At 47.8% G+C, this 20444-nt stretch overlaps 1 protein-coding gene across 2 annotated transcripts in view; it reads right to left on the reverse strand.

The window, feature by feature from the left end:
- Nucleotides 1–13590: 13590 nt before the first annotated feature.
- The window catches only part of RCAN1 (regulator of calcineurin 1), a 95158-nt gene continuing 88304 nt past the window's right edge, over nucleotides 13591–20444 (reverse strand). For both annotated transcript variants that reach the window (XM_039228501.1, XM_039228508.1), the window contains exons 3-4: nucleotides 18401–18560; nucleotides 13591–15388 (exon numbers count right to left, since the gene is read on the reverse strand). In XM_039228501.1, the coding sequence (XP_039084432.1) occupies nucleotides 15216–15388; nucleotides 18401–18560 (333 nt within the window). In that variant the 3' untranslated portion in view covers nucleotides 13591–15215. The remainder of the gene's footprint in view (nucleotides 15389–18400; nucleotides 18561–20444) is intronic.

The following is a 20444-nucleotide window of genomic DNA, read 5'->3' on the forward strand; positions in this document are numbered from 1 at the left end:
TATGGACTTGAAGAAAAAGGCATCAAGTTGGGTTGTTAGCAATTCATCCAACAAGTATTTATTGAATGACTAGTTCTTTCCACGCATTCTGTGGGGTGCTAGCAAACCAGAGACAAATAAATGGGAACAATTGGCAAACTGGCGGGGGGTTGGGAGGGGAGCCAACCACTAGCTCAGGGTGGTTGGATCCGTGCTGGGGACAGGGAGGTGCGTCGGGAGATTGAGCGTGGCCTGGGCGTGAAGGTGAAGGGAAGTATGAAGATCGGGCATACGTGTTAGAAAGTTCACTCCGGAAGGAATGGGAGAGCAGATAGGGGAGGTTTTGCTAAACACCAAGTAAGAACTGAGGAGGTCCTGTGTGAAGCAAGGACAAAGAGACAGGACACCCCCCACCACCCTACCCTGAGTCACTAGGGGCAGGGCTACCCATCAGAGATGTGGAAACATGGAAGGTACCCAATTGTGGAGTCCCTGGGAGAGGGCTGCGGGCAGTGTCATGGAGAACAGGGCCTGGGTCCCCCTGAGGATGTCAAGACCTTCCCTCTGATGTCAGAGAAGTTTGTCTCTGATGGTGATGGAAACAAACACACATCTGCGTGTCAGCCTTGAAAATGTTTCTTAGGGATTGAGTGAGGGCCTAGGGCTGGACTATCCCAGGCCCTCCCTTGCCCCCAAGAAGACCTAAGTTGGGATGATGAGGAAGCTCTGAGCAGATTAAGCAATCGGCTTAATGCAACACCTTGCTTAAAACTCCACTGCATCAATGACATATCAGATAAGGGTTAGTATCCAAAAATCTGTGAAGAATTTATCAAACTTAACACCCAAAAAACACATAATCCAGTGCAGAAACGGGCCGAAGACATGAATAGACACTTTTCCAAAGCAGACATCCAGATGGCAAACAGATGCATGAAAAGATGCTCAACGTCACTCATCATCAGGGAGATACAGATCAAACTCACAAGGAGATACTACCTCACACCAGTCAGAATGAATGGCTAAAATTAACAACTCAGGAAACAATAGATGTTGGCCAGGATGAGGAGAAAGGGGAACCCTTCTGCACTGTTGGTAGGAATGTACACTGGTGCAGCCTGTCTGGGAAACAATATGGAGGTTCCTCAAAAAATTAAAAATAGAACACCCCTACAACCCAGCAATTATACTACCAGGTATTTATCCAAAGGATAAAAAGTGCTGATTCAAAGAGGCACATGCATGCCAATGTTATAGCAACGCTATTGACTGTAGTCAAATTATGGAAGGAGCCTAAATGTCCATTGACTGATGAATGGAAAAGAAGATGTGGTATATGTGTATGTGTGTGTGTGTGTATAACATATATATATATATGTTATATATACACACACACATATATATGTAATGGAATATTACTTGGTGATGAAAAAGAATGAAATCTTGCCATTTGCAACAAGGTGGATGGAACTAGACTGTATTATACTAGCCAAAATAAGTCAGTCAGAGAAAGACAAATATATATGATTTCACTCATGTGGAATTTAAGAAAGAAAACAGATGAACATAGGGGAAGAGAAGGAAAAATAAGAAAAACATAGAGGGAGGCAAACTGTAAGAGACAAACTGAGGGTTTCTGGAGGGGAGCTGGGTGGGGGGAGGGCTGAATAGGTGATGGGCATTTAGGAGGGTACTTGTCGGAATGAGCACTGGGTGTTGTATGTAGGTGATGAATCACTGGGGTCTACTCCTGAAACCAATACTACACTCTATGTGAACTAAATTGAATTTAAATAAACTGGGGCTCCTGGGTGACAGTCGGTTAAGCATCCGACTCTTGATCTAGGCTCAGGTCGTGATCTCGCAGTTTGTGATTTCGAGCCTGAAGTCGGGCTTTGCAGAGCCTGCTTGGGATTCTGTCTCTCCCTCTCTCTGCCCCTCCCCTGCTTGTGCTCTCTCTTTCCCTCTCAAAATAAATAAACTTAAAAAAAGTAATTAATTAAAACAAAACAAAATCTCCACTGTATCATGAACCACACAAGAGGCAGAAGGGCTACCGGTGACATAGCAGCCTTGGCATGCGTCTGAAAAAATTTAAAGACACCCACTCTGGCTCTTACAATATCGTTACAAACAGGGACTATGCATGATGGCACCCCTACCTGGAGTTACACGTCATCTCTCCTTGGAGTCATACAAACAGCCTAAGACATTACCTCAGGTCTAAGTTAGCCAATCTGTCCAACTCATGCTTTTGGTGTTTCTGAAAGAACATCTGTGAAGGAAGTCTCTCGGAAGCTTTCAGAATGACCAAGCTGACATTTTGACAGACTATGTTTTTTAAAACATGGGAATAAGTGAAGAGTGAGGGACGGAGCAGCCATTAGACAGCTTTATATATTTAAAAAAATCCATAGAAGTGAATATAAATGATAAGAAATGCAATACAGCTAGAGATCTTTTTTCATCCCTTTTTATGAATCTGTAAGTATGATTACCCTAGTGTTCTTCTCACACAGAGAAAGACTGGGGCCCTTTTCTTCACCACAGCACTTGTTTGAAGCATTGGTGCTTCACTGGTGGAGCAAATTTAGGTAAGAGAAGACTTGAACCGGAGTGTTAATTACCTGTTGGAGAAACAAATCACCCCAAAGTGGCTTCAACAATCACGGTTGTATCCTCTCACACTACCTGACGCTAGCTTCAGCTACCATTTTCTCTACTCGGTGAGGTGGGCTGGGGCTACAGCCTTTGGGCGCTCTACTTTTCTAGAACATTCCATGATGGCTTCTTTGCTTACCTGGCTGATAACTTGGTGGTCCTTCCTGTGGCCTTCCCCGCCCCTCCCCACCATGGAGGCGTCTCATGCCCCAGGGCTTCTCCATGTGGCCTCTCTCCACAGGAAGGAGTTGACTTCCACACAGCAGCTGGTTGCCAAGGCGACACAAGCGGAAGCTGCCAGGCCCCCTTAGGCCCCAGAACGAAGATGGTGTCCCTTTTACCACGTTCTCTTGGTGAAACTGAGTCTTAGGGCCGACCCAGACCAGTGTGGGAGCGCGTGTCGCCAGAACGTTCGAGCTGGCAGATGGGGCTCCTTGGCGGCCATCTTTGTGCACAGGCTGCCACAACCCGCAGTGCTGGAGAGGCTGTGTGGAGTGGTGGTTAGAGCATCAGCTCTGGAGTCAGACAAACAAGGGCCGGAAGTTTGCCTCATCCACCTCCTGCCCGTAGTATGACAATGCTGCGTAAGACATACGAGACTCAGTATCACATGCTGCCTTGACACCGGGTGCCGTTGGAGGCTGTGAGTGTCTCCACGCAGGTTCCCCTCCCCACCTGCTCCTCCCCCAGTCAGACACCCCTCCTCGTCACACACAAGCTCGGTGCCTGCTGAGCTGTGAGTGCATGAGACAAATGGCCTGCGGTTGGTCTCACTGTCCAATGTCACCATCCTCGTAAACCCGGGGGAGGAACGCCCCTCCCTTGTCACTGGGGTGGGGAAGAGGAGGTGATTAAAATAGATGACGGAAGCCAGGGTTGGGATGCTTCCACGAAGGGGCCTCGAGCTAAGGAATGCACGCAGCCTCAGGAAGCAGACACAGGTAAGGGAACAGAGTCACCCCAGAGCCTCTGGAAGGAACACTGACACCTTGAATAATTTTTTTTAATGTTTTTATTTATTTGTGAGAGAGAGAGGCAGCTTGAGCAGGGGAGGGGCAGAGAGAGAGGGAGACACAGAATCCGAAGCAGGCTCCAGGCTCTGAGCTAGCTGTCAGCACAGAGCTCAACACGGGGCTCGAACCCACGAACTGTGAGATCATGACCTGAGCCGAAATCGGACGCTTAACCGACTGAGCCCCCCAGGCACCCTAAACACTGACACCTTGATTTTAGACTTTTGGCTTCCAGTACCGTAAGACAGTAAATCTGCCTTGTCCCAGGGCACTAAGTGTGTGACAGTTTGTTACCAGCTGCAAGGAAACTAGTACATCTTGTCTAGCTTTTCCATAGCATTGCTCTCCTGAAATTATTTGTTTCTATCTTCTCATTCAGTTCCTCTGACTCGGCTCTGAGAGCCTGGGCACCACGGCTGTCCCTTCTTCTCCAGCTCCGCCGACAGCGCCTGGCGTATCTGGATGCCCAATAAATACATTCTGAATGAGCATTAAATGCTATATTGCAAGACTGCCCTGGCCCGAGTATGGTACTATCAATGCTTATACTCTCCTAGTAGCTCAAATAATCATGGGAAGCCTGATTTGGAAAATCATAGCCACTTTACTTTGCACGTTTCACAAAAATGCTTTATACCCAGAGGCTTGAACCCTTTAAACAAAAACAAAAACGAAGAGCACCTGGGTGGCTCAGACAGTTAAGCATCCGACTCATGGTTTCGGCTCGGGTCAGGATCTCACGGTTCATGAGTTCAAGCCTCGTGTCAGCCTCTGTGCTGACAGCGTGGAGCCTGCTTGGGATTTTTCTCTCCCTCTCTCTCTCTGCACCTCCCCCCCCCCCACTTGCTCTCTCTCTCGAAAAATAAAACATAAACAAAAGTAAATAAAAACAAAAATGAAACGTACCACTAATTCACAGCTATATCTTTTCGCAGAATTGCTTAGGAAAGAGCTTACTGAAGTATGTTTGTTAGTGTATTCATTATAAAAGAGGCAAGAGAAGCACCTGTTTGCTTCAGTCAGTTGAGCATCAGGTCATGATCCCAGGGTCATGGGATCGAGCCCTGCATCGGGCTTCATGCTGAGCATGGAGCCTGCTTGAAATTTTCTCTCTCTCCCTCTGTCCCTCTCCTCCTTCACACTCTCTCCCTCTCTCTCTAAAAAAAATAAAATAAAATAAAATAAAAAAGAGGCAAGAAATCAGTGTTTAAATAGTCATGGCCTGGGGTGCCCAGGTGGCTCAGTCAATTAAGTCTCTGATTTCTGCTCAGGTCATGATCTGGTGGCTCATGAGTTTGAGCCCCATGTCGGGCTCTGTGCTGACAGCTCAGAGCGTGGATCCTGCTTCAGAATCTGTGTCTTCTTCTCTCTCTGCCCTTTCCCTGCCTCCTTTCGAAAATAAATAAATATTTTTAAAAAATTAAATAGTCCTGGCCTGTGACATGCAGTATAGGGATATTTTGAGGAGAGCTCAGGTCCATTTGGGGTTGATGGCTCCCAGGAGCACAAAGCCTGCCCCAGAGGGGTGCTGGCCTTCTGGCCATGTGAGCCTGGCCTCAATGAGGAGGTCACGTGCCCCCTCTGAGATGACACCTTACACCCTGCTGCTGCACAGCTAATTATCGACAACACAGAAGTCTAAAACAACACACACTGATCACCTCACAGTCTCTGGGGGTCAGGAGTCCCGGTGTGGGTTGGCTGGGTCCTCGGCCTAGGGTCTCTCCCCAGGTGAGACCACCCTGAATCAAGGTGTTGGGCAGAGCCGGGGTCTTACCTGCACTCAAAGTCCTCTTCCAAACTCATTCAGTTGTTAGCAGAACTCATTTCCTTGCAGTTTTAGGACCAAGGTCCTCTTTTTCTTACTGGCAGCTTCTAGAAGCTGCCCCAGGGCATTGTCACATGGCCTTCCTCTCACAACCTGGCAGTTCACCTCTGGAGAGCCTTGCTGCGGCTTCTTTTCAACTTTAAGGGCTGTCCTGGTTAGGTCAGGCCCACCCAGGAAATCTTCCTTTTGCTTATCCCAGTGGGTGAGTAGGGCGCTGAGTTCTAGATGCAGAATCCCTTTTGCCACATAAAGTAATATAATCGTGGGGGGTGGCATCCCCTCTCGTCCTCAGGGCCTGATCACCCGGAGCAGGGCCGGGAATCTTGGGGGCCATTTTGACCATGCTGCCCACCACAGCCCCACGACCCAAACACAACTTCATTGTCTAACCCTGGGACACACAGCCTCGGCCCAGTTAAGCCCAGGGAACTCTCCGGTCACTGGGGTAAAGGACTGTCTCTTCAGACCAGGGACAGCCAGCTGGGGGGCTCCCTTACATCCCGCAGGACCTGCCCACCTGCCCTCCCTCTGCCTCCCCTTCCAGAGCCCCCCTCAGAACTTCTGGTTCCTCTTCCTGCTCTCTGAATGTGTGCGGCTCAGTTCTGGCGGCAGGGGGCGCTGCTGGCTCGGCTGGCGGGCAGGCCCCGGGGAGGCAGCGCAGCGGCAGCCGCCAGGCCCAGGCTCAGCTTCCTAGCTGCTCAGCCTTCTCTGGGTCATCTGTCACCGGTGATGGGGACCCCGGCTTTGGGAGGGGGCAGGCAGTGCGTATGCCTGAGGCCTCGTTTCTCCCAGCCTGTGCTCTGCCAGTAATTGTCCGTGTGGCCTTGTATAGCTTCCCACCCCACCCAGCCAAAGCCTTGCTCCAGGTGACCAGGATTCTCTGCTGCAACCACACAAGACTGAGCATTAGGGGTGGGAATGGCCCCCCGAACTGGGACCCTTAGGGCCATCTGTCAGTCACTTGCTTCTGCCTCCCTGAAAACCACTGTCCTCGTTCAGAGCATCCCAGGAGTGCTTCCGGGGCAAGAGTCAAATGACTTGCTCCCTGGGGAGGAAACGTTATTTCCAGAAGGTACTCTGAATTTTTTTTAATTTTTTTTTTTTTTTTTTCTGAGAGAGAGAGAGGTAGCATGAGCAGGGGAGGGTCACAGAGAGAGGGAGACACAGAATTCGAAACAGGCTCCAGGCTCTGAGTTGTCAGCACAGACCCCGACATGGGGCTCGAACCCACGAACTGTGAGATCATGACCTGAGCTGAAGTCGGACGCTTAGCCGACTGAGCCACCCAGGCACCCCTCTGAATTTTTTTTTTTTTTTTTTGTAATTCATGATTTCAAAAAATCTGGCTTGGTGGTCTGTCTGCCGCCTAGTGCACTTGGCGTCACCAGGCTGGGGCAATAAGGGCCATCTCACGCCCGTGGTGTGCACTCAGTAGTCTCTAGGGTTCGGGGCCCAAGGTAAAGGCCTGAAATTTGCTATCACTGCCTCTGCCAGCATTTTCCTGGGAACTACACAGAAGTGTTATCTTAGGGAAACTTGAATACAAGGGCATGTGTTTGGCATTTTGGTATAACTAGAAGGGGTCGAGCCAGGGAGAGAGTGTACGTGAGGAGGTCTGAGAGCCAGGTAAGGATTTTAAATTGCATTCTGAATATATATGTATATAAAGTTTATTTATTTATTTATTTAGAGAGAGAGTGTGAGGCAGGGGAGGGGCAGAGAGAGAGGGAGAGAGAATCCCAAGCAGGCTCCATGCTGTCAGTTCAGAGCCCGATGTGGGTCTCGAACTCATGAATCATGAGATGATGACTTGAGCCAAAATCAAGAGTCAGATGCTGGGGGTATCTGGGTGGTGGCTCAGTTGGTTGAGTGCCAACTTCAGCTCAGGTCATGATCTCACTATTCATGAGTTCGAGCCCCGCATTGGACAGGGCCTGGAGCCTGCTTTGGATTCTGTCTCCCTCTCTCTCTGCCTCTCCCCCTCTCATGTCTTCTCTCTATCTCTCAAAAATAAATATACGTTAAAAAACAAAAGCCAGGTGCTTAACTGACTGAGCCATCCAGGTGCCCCTAAATTGCATTCTAAATCAGAGGGTGTATTAGCTTCCTACTGTTGCTCTAACAGATTACCACACACGTGATGGCTTAATACACACTCATTCCCTTTCAGTTCTGGAGGCCAGAGTGAAAAGAGTTTCACGGAACTGACATCAAGGTGTTGGCAAAGCTGTCCTCCCTCCGGATGCTCGGAGGGAGGCTCCTTTTCCTTGCCTGTTTCAGCTTCAGGGGCCATGTTCCTTAGATCCCTGGGCTCAGGGCCCAGCCTTCCTCAAAGCCAGGAACGTAGCATCTCAGTCTTTTCTGTAGTCAACTCTCTCTGCTTCCTTCTTGTAAGGACCCTCATTGGTTGCATTTCACCCCTACCCTGTTAATCTAGGAAAATCTCATTGCAAAGTGGGGAGTGAGAAGGAGGGCAGTCAGGGTGACCCCAGGGTTTCAAAGCTGAGCTGGGTGAATGGTATCAACAGTCCGGGGGACAAGGAACAGTGGAGGAGGGACAGGCCTAAGGGTCCTGCGAAGAAATAAAGACATTAAGGGGAAAAAAAAGGAACTTGGATTTGGGCACATGTTGCCTGAATGAAAAGAAACAAAACCAAACCAACAAGCGCAAGGTAAAATGATGTCTGGCTCCAGAACTCACCTTCTGAGATTGGCAGGCAGCTCAGTCCACCTGTCTACTCTTTCTCTTCCCAAGTGATCAGTTTTCCCGAAAGTAAATGGTCCCTTGACCTTCCTAGGCACTCAGGTTTCTCAGTGCCCAGTATCAGCAAAGGAGCCACAGCAAACCCAGGTTGTGGGGTGAAGGCTGTGAGCACGTTTGCCCTCATCACATTTGTTTCCTCGGTAGGATTCCCCATTAATGTATTTGTGGGGGTGTAATGCGTTCATAGAAACCAGCTATATTGTGCCCTCTGCAGTTTAATTTATGTGATGTCCTCCATTCTTGACTCTTCAACATGAGTGTATTTTTAAAAAAATTTTTTAAGTGTTTATTTGTTTTTGAGAGAGAGACCGAGTGCAAGCAGGAGAGGGGCAGAGAGAGAGGGAGACATAGAATCCAAAACAGGCTCTGGGCTCTCAGCTGTCAGCACACAGCCCGATGCGGGGCTTGAACCCACAAACTGTGAGAGCATGACCTGAGCCGAAGTCAGACGCTTAACCCACTGAGCCACCCCGGTGCCCCTCAGCATAAGTGTATTTTAAGAAACTTCTCCATACTCACTTACTAGTACCTCTGGAGAAATCTGCTTTTTCACGAAAGACTTGCTACAAAGACCAAAAACTGGAACTATTTTTACTGTATAAAAAATGTGAATTTAACTCAATTAAAAGAGGGTATTTGGCAACTGAGCTTGTAATAAAACCAACACAAAGAATGCTAGACTCTAGAAGGCATAAACATGTGTGTGTGATATAGTCATTATTAGTAATGGTTACAGATGATCCTACGTAGCTTTTAAAAATTATTTCTCCAACATTCATGGTGTTTAAATTTATTTTTATCTCTGTAAGCAAAAGATTGATGCACATTTTGTGTGATTTGCAAGAAAAACGTTTTAGAAGCTTCAAAAATAAAACTGACCTAGCAGAAAAGTGAGGTTTTTGTTTGTTTCTTTTCCAGTGGTTCATTTCAGAAGCATCATTGCAAATGTACTTCCTGGCCCTATATGTCCCTGTGGCCCAAGGTCTCTTGAGAGTCTGGGTCAACATTAAAGACACTCTATAAAGTCAATTTCACTTACCACTGATCATATGTATATTAGTGCTGAATTAGCAATGTGTTGGTTCTGAACATATAAAAAATTAGTCCTATACATTAAATTTTAAGAAAATAAATACGACCCAAGTTGGACACACCAAGTTCTTCTAGAAAAGCTCATTAGAATGTTTACACTCCAATTTGGGATACTGCTTTGCCTTGCTGTACAATATTATTTTAAGAACGTTATTAAAGCATTATAGGGGCGCCTGGGGGGCTCAGTGGGGTTGGGCATCTGGCTTTTGGCTTCGGCTCGAGTCATGATCTCACGGTTCATGGGACTGAGCCCCACCCACATCAGGCTCTGCACTGACTATGCAGAGCCTACTTGGGATTTTCTCTCTCCCTTTCTCTTTGCCCCTCCTCTCTTCTCTCTCTCTCACTCAAAATAACTAAATATTTTTTAAAAAGCAATATGGAAAATATTTTTACTAGGATGTGGAGAATGAAGGCTTTCCCCCAACTGTTGTCCACTGAACAGGTTTTGACATTTTTTCCCCCTTTACCCTGATTTTAAAAACTTGTCAACTTTATTGAGGTGTACTTTATATATAACAAAATGCACCCAGTTTAAGTATGCAGTTTGGTGAGTTTTGAGCAAACGCACACTTGTGGCTGTTGTTATTATACGTGTTGCTCGGTCAAGACATGGATCATTTCTGTCTCCTGGAAAGTTCTTTCCTTCCCATCTCAGTCACTCACTTGTTAGCCAACCACCCTGAGAAGAAAAATGTAAAAACAAAGCTTTTCTTTTCTCATTTATTGCCCTGTCCCAACACAACCATGTCTCTTTTTCTCTCTCTTTTATTCTTGTTCTAGCATCCTGGCAATTTGTTGTATTAAAACACTGAGCTGCCTAATGCTCTATTGACTAGGTAGGGGAGAACAGTCCCCATTATTTTCATATTCTTCCTCAATGACCTCTCACTCCTCTGCATCTGAAGTCCCCGTCCATCCATCCAGTCATCTATCCATGCATCCATCCATCCATCCATCCAACTTGTGTTGAATGTCTCTTCTGAAGCACAGACTACCAAAAATCTTGCCTCCACTTGACTTAGGTTCTAACAAGGAAGACAAACAATGTAACGGTTATGCTGACAAGTCAATACATATTACAAAGGGAAAGTATGGCACACAGGGGGAGACTCAGCAGGAGTCGCTGGGAATGAGTCCCAGAGGGGAAGAGACATCAGTGATGCAACCATAGGACAACTATCAGTGAGTCAGTTCATTATTTCAGGAGTATTTATTGGTTGCTGCTGGCCGAGCACAGTGGTAGCTGCTAGTGATTCAGCAGGAGGCGAGTAGGACAGACATGGGCCTGCTTTCATGGGGTGCCCTTCATTATGGAGTTCGCCTGGGCTGGGGCAGTGCGATAATGGTCTAGGCACAGGGAACATGGGGGATGGTGCATAGGAAAGAGACAATACAGTGTGTGAGTTAGAAACACTGAAAATTCCACATGACCAGAGCTTAAATGCCAGCCAGGAGGGAGGCCCTGATGATACTTAAAGACAGAGCTGTGAGCAGTGGCTACAGCAACCCATTGGCTCTCATTCTCTGAGTAGAACGCTCATTGCCTCCCTAATCAGAATCTTGGAAAAGAAATGTTGAACGTAGACTCCACATCTCAGTCACTTTCAAATAATTTCCTTCTGCCTTTCATAAACATAGCCATGATTAAAATGACCTTTCACGCACAGCAGAGAGGCAGTGCTGAAGAAAACGAGGTATGTGAAAATAAAATCCATCTACCTGATCGCCATGTAACTGTAGTGAGTCGCAAGAGTGAGAATTTCAGATGTGAATTAAAGATTGCCAAGAGGGGTGGTATTACTTAAAAGAAAAAAGAAACATAAACAAACATTCCCTACATGTCTTTAGATTCAGAAGACCAGAGAATTGGGGAAGAAAGAATGTATTCCCTTACGTATGTTCTAACTTCTTCCTAAATAATTTTCAGGTTATTTATAGTCCTCTTCTGAATTGTTGACCTTTAGATGACTGTTACTTGATAGGCACTTAATATATTGAGGCAAATATTCCACAGAGTTCTGCAAACCTATGACAATACATTTAGAGTATGACATACCCCAGCTGCTGATTCATTTTTTGGCCATAACATGTCCATATAGTATAGTTAATCATTTGCAGCTTAATATTTGATAAGATCTATTTCCTTTGTAGTGAATTCTGTATACTTCACCGAAAATTAAAGCTCTCTGAAAGTCCCCATCTCCTGTGGGCACTAATTCACACTCCATTCTGGAAATATAAAAATCTTAAATGCTTGCTGACTGCAAATCAATGTTCATAATCCAAATATTAATAGCTGCATGAAATGTTAATACTTCTCCATCGATTACAACCTTTCACTTGGATTTAGCACACATTTCACGGGCGGGGGCCAGGTTTCGACCCTAAGCTGGTTACTATCATATCAGGAATATATTCTATCGGGGCACCTGGGTGGCTCTCAGTCAGTTGAGTGACTGACTCAGGTCATGGTCTCACCGTTCATGGGTTGGAGCCCCGCATCGGGCTCTGTGCTGCCAGAGAGTGCCTGCCTGGGATTCCTTCTCTCCCTCTCTCCCTCTGCCCCTCCCCTGCTTGCTCTCTCTCTCTCTCTCAAAATAAATAAAAATAAACTTTTTTCTAACATTTAGTTATTTTTGAGAGAGAGAACGAGCAGGGGAGGGGCAGAGAGCGAGGAAGACACAGAATCCAAAGAAGCTCCAGGCTCTGAGCTGTCAGCACAGAGCCCAGTGCAGGGTTTGAACCCACAAACTGTGATATCGTGACCTGAGCCGAAGTCGGCCGCTCAGGCAACTGGGCCAACCAGCTGTCCCTAAATAAAAATAAACTTAAAAAAATATATATATAGTCCATCAAAATCTACTTAAGGACCACGTTCAATCCATGGCAAAAGGTGTGCTCGGCACGGTCCCACCTGTTTTGTGTCTGCTGCTTTGCATTTCACTGAGCCCTTTGACAAGCAGGGCCACACAGAGCTGTGTGAGTCCTGAGCACGCTCATGTCTTGGGGCCCGTCACAGCCATCAGCCTGGTGACCAGCAATCACAGGCACTCTCGGTTTCAGAAGTTCAGCTGAGGCTGCCACAGAACTGCTCACCAGACATTGCTCTCGTGAGTGAAGATGTTCGTGGACTTATGATTTCTACTCTCGGCTTTGTCGGCTTTGTGGGCAAAGGGACCATCTGCTTATATTTTCCCAGGTGGGCGAGGGGATCGACCGGAAATCTGGGTGTACTGACAAATGTTCATGCTTGTCCATTCATCATGACCTTCCCCTTGGAATTAGCATACCTTTCGTGGGGGCCCGGTTTCTTCCCTCGGATGACCTGTAAGCTGGTTACCACCAGATCAGAAACATACTCTACCAAAATCTAGTTACGGGACACATTCAATCAGTGGCAAAGGGTGACAACTGACAACACGGTTGGATCTTATTCCACGGTTACTTATGAAAGAGGGTCCTGGGCTGGCACACCGTGCTTATCGGCGGGCTCCCATCTACTCAACATGACGTACATGGAAGCCCCCTCCCTCACGAGGTGGTCACTTAGTGAATCTGGCCAATAATCAGATTTGGCCACTTGAGCAGAAAGTGGATTTTCCAACATGTGTAAAGGTCAAACATATACGGGTTGAAAATATGTAAATTCTCTTGGACACGACAGGAGGAGGTATTCGTAAGAGGGAAAAAAAAAAAAAAGAAGAGCATGTGAATGTTCCTGGAAAAGTGCCCAATGTTAATCTTGATCAAGATTAATGTCGTCTGCTAGAGTTCAGCCAATAATCCCTGGGTTATCTAGGCCTTTGTGAGCGGGTGCGAAAGCACACCACCATGTGTCACAGGACTCCAGGGAAAAGACTGCTTGGGATTCAGACGGAAGGCTCAGAGACAGACTTTCAGAACATAACTGGCCTCTGTCATTCAGTGTCTTGCATGGACTTCTAACAGGAAAGACAATTCCTCCAATTAACAGTCAAATACGTTGTTGTTTAGTGGAGCTGCGGGTTTTGTTGGTGAAGAGGGTTTTCCTTTCCTCCCTCCACAAAGCAAATACTCAGACCTCTGATTTCAGTTGTATCCGTTTTCCCCTTTACTAGGGGGTGTACAGTCAGTGCGGTTGACCCTCCGTGAACCACAGCAAAGAACCAGGAGTTTCTAAATGGCAACTGATGAAGGGAAAAATCCTTTGGAGGCGGCAGGATTCAGAGGGTTCACAGACAAAGCATCAGAAATAAAAGGGCACATAGATCAACCTTTCCGTAAAGAGCATATTGTGTTGATTTATTATAGACTGCAGTTAAAAAAAATATTTTGAGGTTAGCCTCTCCAGTTTAAAAGCACTTAGCCTGGAACACTTGAACAGCTATGCAATGGTCTCTCCCTCACCTGCCCCCCCCCCCCACCCCACCACACCTCACCAAGTACTGTAAACAGGGCTTTGAGAACATTCCGTCAATTTCTTGACATGAACAATCTAATGCATTTTGCTTCTTAAAGAAAACCATCTTCCAAATTCCCAAAGCATGCACGGTTACTGGGTGTTAGGGATTTCAAAATGACAACTTTTGTTATGGTATCGTAAGGCCAGAATAGAATACCTACTTAGCAGACACACACATTACAACTAGAAAAAAATCACAGACGTTCACCTAGTGTAATGATTCCATCAGGAATTAATGGGGGAAGGCACTGTGTCCCTAGCATTCCACCACACATCTACTACCCACTTCACATGCTTTGAATTCAAGTCCTGTCCAACATTTAACAGCGTTTTCTACAACATACAAGTCACAAGTGGGGGTGATACTCTGACACTAATCTTCCATTGCCGTATTTTTCACCCGAGTGAACAATGGGAATGGATAAATGCCATCGGCTTTATTTACAAGTTTATCTTGATGTCTTAGCGGGGGTAAAAAAAAAAAAAAAGTCAACTATCTCAACCAACAGTTCCCCAGAAAGGTATTTTGGCTACGATTCATGTGTGCAAACCACCATGTAAAAGAAATAAATAGAAACAACGTCTGACCCAAAACACCTAACCTAAAATTTCTCACCCACGAAATGCTGGCAGTGAAACCGCTATTCTCTGAACTTTAGGAAGTGAAACTCTACATAGGAATTTCAGATCGACTTCTTTTGCCAAAAGCACAAGGGCCAAGTTGCATCAGATGGGATGCTGAGTGTGCGGATCCCAGGTGGAATCCCACATGGGAATGCAGTTGCAGAGTCGTGAATCTGGAAAGGCGATTGAGTTTCCAAATGCTTTCCTATCTTCCCAAATGATGGGTGAAACAACAATGGTGTAACTCTATACACAAACAGAGGTTAGTTCAGAAAATCAGTAATATACATGCACAAACATTAGAACGTGATGGGGAGAAAAATGAAAACGCTACAAATCCCACATTGCATTGTTGTTTCCACAGCCTTCCTGCACCAGACACTTTGTGGCTTCATGGTGCCTCTTCCTACCCGTAGAGAGAGTCTGCCCCACGGGCTAGCTGGAAACACAAGGCTCTCCCCACACCCAGGGATCAAGCTGCCTGTGACAAAAAACAGAACCTGCCAGAAAAAAACAAGTACAAAACGCTATCGGTTATCGGTTTTCTCGAGATGTGCCCAAATGTCCTCGTGCGATCACCTTAAACTTCAGTGATTGGCCCAGGACATTGCCCGGAAGCCATGAACATTGACGGATGCACAGCGTTAGACCCAGAGGACGAAGCCTTGATTCTCCTCCGGGCAACGTGAACTGGAATTTCTGCCACAGCGATCACGGCTGCCACTTCCCCGGTTGCGAGCGGCCACTTCCACAGAAAAAGATTCCTCCCCGTGAGCGTGATTCGGAATACTTCTGCATCCGGGCTCCACTTCAGCTTAAGTGGAGGGGTGTATACTCCGGCCTTCTGGTCTGGATAATTTTTGGTTTGGGTCTCTTCATCCTTTCCATCTCGTCTTCCTCCTCATTCTCCTGGTCGCTCTCACACACGTGGACCACCACGCTGGGGGTGGTGTCGGTCGCCGCGTGCAATTCATACTTTTCCCCTGGGGAGAGAAGGGAAATGCAGGGTGACTCGGGCAAGGCCGCGGAGGCAAAAAGCAAGAGCAAGTGGAAAAGCATGTACGTACGGGTCTGCTCGGCCAGGCTTCTGGGGACATTCACTGGGGACCGAGGGACACAGCTAGACATGCTCTGGATTGGCAGTTCTTTGGTGGCTCAAGGGAAAAAAATTACACACACGCACATGCACACACAGAGTCACTATTGTATGTTATTCTGCTTTAGGTCAAACACTGAATCCCAGCATGTGAAAGCTATGCAAAGAGTATATTTTTAAATTACACTTAACGTGTCCACCAGGCCTCCTAAAATACCAAGACGGCTTCCCACTGCGGTGCGAGGAGCATGTGTTCAGGAAAAGACAGGGCATGAATAAAACATGTTAGGGAAAGGACACTGAGAGGCTCCTTCTTCTTTTCTTTTTTTTAAGTTTATTTATTTATTTTGAGAGAGCGAGAGAGCTCACGAACTGTGAGATGATAACCCGAGCAGAAATCAAGAGTCGGGGGGAGCCCGGGTGACTCCATTGGTTAAGCATCTGACTTTGGCTCAGGTCACGATCTCATGGCCGGTGAGTTCGAGCCCCTCTGTCGGGCTCTGTGCTGGCAGCTCAGAGCCTGGAGCCTGCTTCAGAATCTGTGACTCCCTCTCTCTCTGTCCCTCCCCTGCTCACACTCGGTCTCTGTCTCTCTCTCTCAAAAATAAGTAAACATTAAAAAAAAAAGAAATCAAGAGTTGGATGCTTAACCAGCTGAGCCACCCAGGCTTCCCTCTTGAGGCTCTTGAAATCAGGTGCTCCAAAAACATCTCTGACCACAGCATCCTTTTCATAGAACAACTTTCACCCCTGGAGCCAGGAGTGCCCTGCAATTCTACTTCAGCCTGAGTTTGACCACGTTTAGTCCAGCTCAGGCCACTCTGGCCCAGCAAGGGTGCACTGAGCTATCTGTAACTGAGAAGCAATCTACAGCGTTGGTCTGGCTGCGTCTTCAGGGTCAAGGGAGTCCGTGGCCGACACATGGGCCGCGATTCCCTCCACTCAGGACCCGGAGCCCACGGGCACATTCCTTCACATTCCTGTGAACCTCATGGTCTCCTCTGAGAAATGGGATAGTAACGGCACTGACCTCACAGAGCTGATTGGGTAAAAGCAAGCAGGGTTCTTAGGACCCGGTGCACAGTGCGCAGGCCCCGTAAGTGTCACCTAGTTTTACTAACGATTACAAACAGGGCATGGATCCTTACTGCTGGGAGGTGGTGAGTAGTAGAGATACTACTACTATGATGCTATGATTTAAGCAGGTGGGAGGGGGATTGGCTGCGGCTGGCTCTACCCTGTAGGGGTGCAGCGAGGTGAGCGGCGGTTTCCTTCAAGTTCTGTGTGCTCTTCCCCAGCCGATTCCAGACCTTCTCACCTGCTGCTTTGGGGACTCCTCTGAACACGGGAGGCACTTTTCCTCATAAAAAAGGTAATTGCGAGGTCTCTATCTGGAATGTGAATGGCAATTGCATCTGAAAAAGTGAGCGAGCCTCAGCTCTGTCAGGGAGGGAATTAAGGTGGGGGTCACAAGATCACGTCTAGTCAGGGTCCTTATCTACCCACCAATCAGCCACCATCAGGAAAGCTGTAGTGGAGCGCCAGATTTGCAAAATCTTTGCAATCTTGTTGGCTGGGAAGCCACAGCCCAATATACAACCTGGTTCCAGCTCACTGTTACATAAACTAACAGTTTGAATGGGTTTGATTATGTCTATTTTCTGAAAGGGCTTCTCAAATCAGCCTTCTGGAAAGGAGCGGTAGATTCTGGAGTGTGGAGAACTGCCTTTAGCAGCACTTCTCAGCCCTGGAGGTGTGTCACCTCGCCCAGATGCAGGACCCGCTTCTCCTCTTGTCTAGCCTCCCAGTCGAGTCCATCCAGCCCTCAGCTCTGCTAACCCACCTCGGCCAGGAGCTCGCGCTTCCGCGAACTGGCCGGAACCGTCTTGACCTTCACGCCACCATTAGCAGTCAGTAATGTGATTCTAGCTTTCTCCCGCACAGGGAACTTCCGCTGGGGCAGTGTGTTCAGAAACATAATCTTTTCAGCATGAAACTGCTGATGGGCCATGAAATAAAACCCTCAATCCAAAGGAATACCATCAGATGTCTGGTCAAGAAGAAATGAGGAGCTGATGGCCTCGGTGTCTGTTTGCTCTATAGACAGGGCAGGAGGGTGAATTCAAACCACTTCGCCCCAAGATGCCTGCCTCACACCTGCCCACTCACCCAAATCCCAGCAGGTAGGATAGGAACCGCCGACATCTTATTGTTTCCAAAAATCATGTATTGGGCATTGCCTAGGGGCCAGGCACTGTTTGAGGGGCTTTCTCACCTGCCGCTTTCAACTCCGCTGGGTGATACCCACTGTATGGAGAAGAAGACTGAGGCCAGAGTACCTGTTATCTCCCTGAATTATTATACCTTCGTCCCATCAGAGGACTGAAGCCCCTTCTTTCTCATCTGGGGAGCACCCCAATGGGGCCAAGAAGGGGCTTGCATGACTGGGGCTCTTTCTTCACTAGCGCTATGGTTCCCTTGAACATTCAGGTGAGAATCAGATCAACTACCTTGACTAAAAATGAAATTTTGAAAGTGTAGGGTGGTCTGATTTCCCTTTCCAAGTCTAGTTGCTCACGACCTGGGATCGGGTCTTGAGCTGCCCACACAAGCTGTGCTCAGTGGGTGACAGGAAGGATTCCCATGATGGCGGCCACAGGGGGGTCCCAGTGACTGACCAACCAAGTGGCTAAGGAATGAGCCCAGAGGCATGCAGGCATGTGCGCTCCCAGCAACTTGAGTTACAGACGCAGATGAATGCAAGTAGCAACAATTCACAAAACACGCAGGGGCCACGGGGAGAGGGCCGCTCCCCGAGGCAGGTGAGCATCCCCGTCGGGGCCCCTGAGCACCATCTCTGCCCGTCGTGTCCCTGCGCCCGCCCGAGAGCACAGCTTACCTGGCCCTAGCTTGGAGATAGCGTATAACAGATCGTAGTTTATGACAGGAGTAGCATCTTCTACTTGTTTCCAACCAACTGGCGGCGAGGCAGGGGGAGAGATCAAAAACTGCTTGTCCGGATTTGGGGGCGCCAGGTGGGAACTTCCTATGTGTAAAGTCTGTGGAGAGAAAGGAATACAGGCGGGTGGTTTCTGGAGGAAAGAACCCGAGCAAGGACACAGCACTCAGTGACAGTTTGTGTAAGGACAGGCGCCAAAGGACAAGCCTGCGACCGGGAGGCAGAACGCGTGCAGTTCAGGGGGGCTTGTGACCCGGTCTGCGTAGAGAAGGTAAAGGGGTGATGGCGCACGCATGGTTGGAGCCCCTCCCAGGACCGGGATCCACAGTCCCAGGGACTGCAAGGAATCACCAGGGACCCAGACAGGTGGCAAACTAGTATCGTTGTAGTAGAAATGGAAAAAATAAAGCACTATGCTGAGGCCAGAGGGATCTCGGCCATTTCTTCCAGCTCCTCAGATCACAAAGGGAGAACAGAAGCCCCAAAAGGCTAAGCAGCAGCTCTAAGGGGATACAGTTTCTGAGAGGGCAAAGCGGGGAGGGGGTCCCAGGGCGCCCGCCTGCCCAGTGATATCCCACCTTTCCTTCCCTCTGGGGTTCCAGATCAGATGCTAAAAGCAAGGAAGGAAAAAAGATCCATCTTCCAGGAGCGTAAAAAAAAATAGTATCTTGAGAAGCACACTGGTGCAGCCACTCTGGAAAACAGTATGGAGGTTTGTAAAATAAAAATTAAAAACAGAACTGCCCTACGGCCCAGCAATTGCACTACGAGGTATTTATCCGAAGGACACAGGTGTGCTGTGTCGAAGGGGTACGCGCACCCCAACGTTTACAGCAGCGCTATCAACAACAGCCCGAGTATGGAAAGAGCCCAAATGTCATTTATCAACTGATGAATAAAGAAAATGTGGTATATCTGTATATATTGGCAGTCAAAAAGAATGAAATCTTGGCATTTGCAACAATGTGGATGGAACTAGAGTGTATTATGCTAAGCGAAATTAGTCGGAGAAAGACAAATATATGACTTCATTCACGTGTGGAATTTAAGATACGAAAGAGATGAACATAAGGGAAGGGAAGCAAAAATAATATAAAAACTGGGGGGGGGGGCAAAACATAAGAGACTCAAACTGAGGGCTGCTGGAGGGGTTGTGGGTGGGGGGATGGGCTAAGTAGACAAGGGGCATTAAGGAGGACACTTGCTGGGATGAGCCCTGGGTGTTGTGTGTAGGGGATGAATCACTGGATTCTACTCCCGAAATCATTATTGCACTAGACGCCAACTAACTTGGATGTAAATTTAAAGAAATTAAATTAAATTAAAAAACTCAAAAACAACAGTATGAACAATAACCTAGCATGCTAGTTTGGTCTTAAAAGCCCTATCAGTGTGGTTAGAGGGCTGTCCAGAAAGATGTTACATCAAAATCTTCTCAGTTCTGGGTTTTCTTTGTTTCTCGATATTCCACTCCTCCTCCCCCCCCCCCCCCGGCCCACCTCCAGCCACCAAATATTCACACTGAGCCTGCACATTTACTCTAATAATAAGGAAAGTTGGGGGAGGGCTCAATCATAAAGATCCAAGGTCAAAACCTGTGCTTCGCACACGCCACCAGGGGGCAGGGCATCCCAGCTCTGATTTGTATTTGAAGGCCCAGGTTGCTGAAGCCTCTCCACAGGGCCCACTCCTGTGCTGGCCTGGGGAGCTCAGGCCCCAGGGGGGGCGAGCGGTAACCAGAAAGCAGCATCCGAGAAGCTCCTTCCCTTTCCATGGCCAACCTCTTGGACCCCAGTTGCATCATCATATAGAACTCTGTGAGCTGCATATTGAAAATGGGTCACCTTATGGCTGAAGGTCTGGGGGGTCGGGTAGAACCCGAAGGGCAGTGAGCTGGAGGAACAGCAAACCCATTCACAGCCCTTCCCCAGCGACCAGGGACTGGGGCTCCTGCCACCAGGAGGCTTTCTTAGCGTGTGCTACC

Source organism: Hyaena hyaena, unplaced genomic scaffold (assembly GCF_003009895.1).
Source record: "Hyaena hyaena isolate Hyena2069 unplaced genomic scaffold, ASM300989v1 scaffold_2, whole genome shotgun sequence".
Taxonomy (NCBI): Eukaryota; Metazoa; Chordata; class Mammalia; order Carnivora; family Hyaenidae; genus Hyaena; species Hyaena hyaena.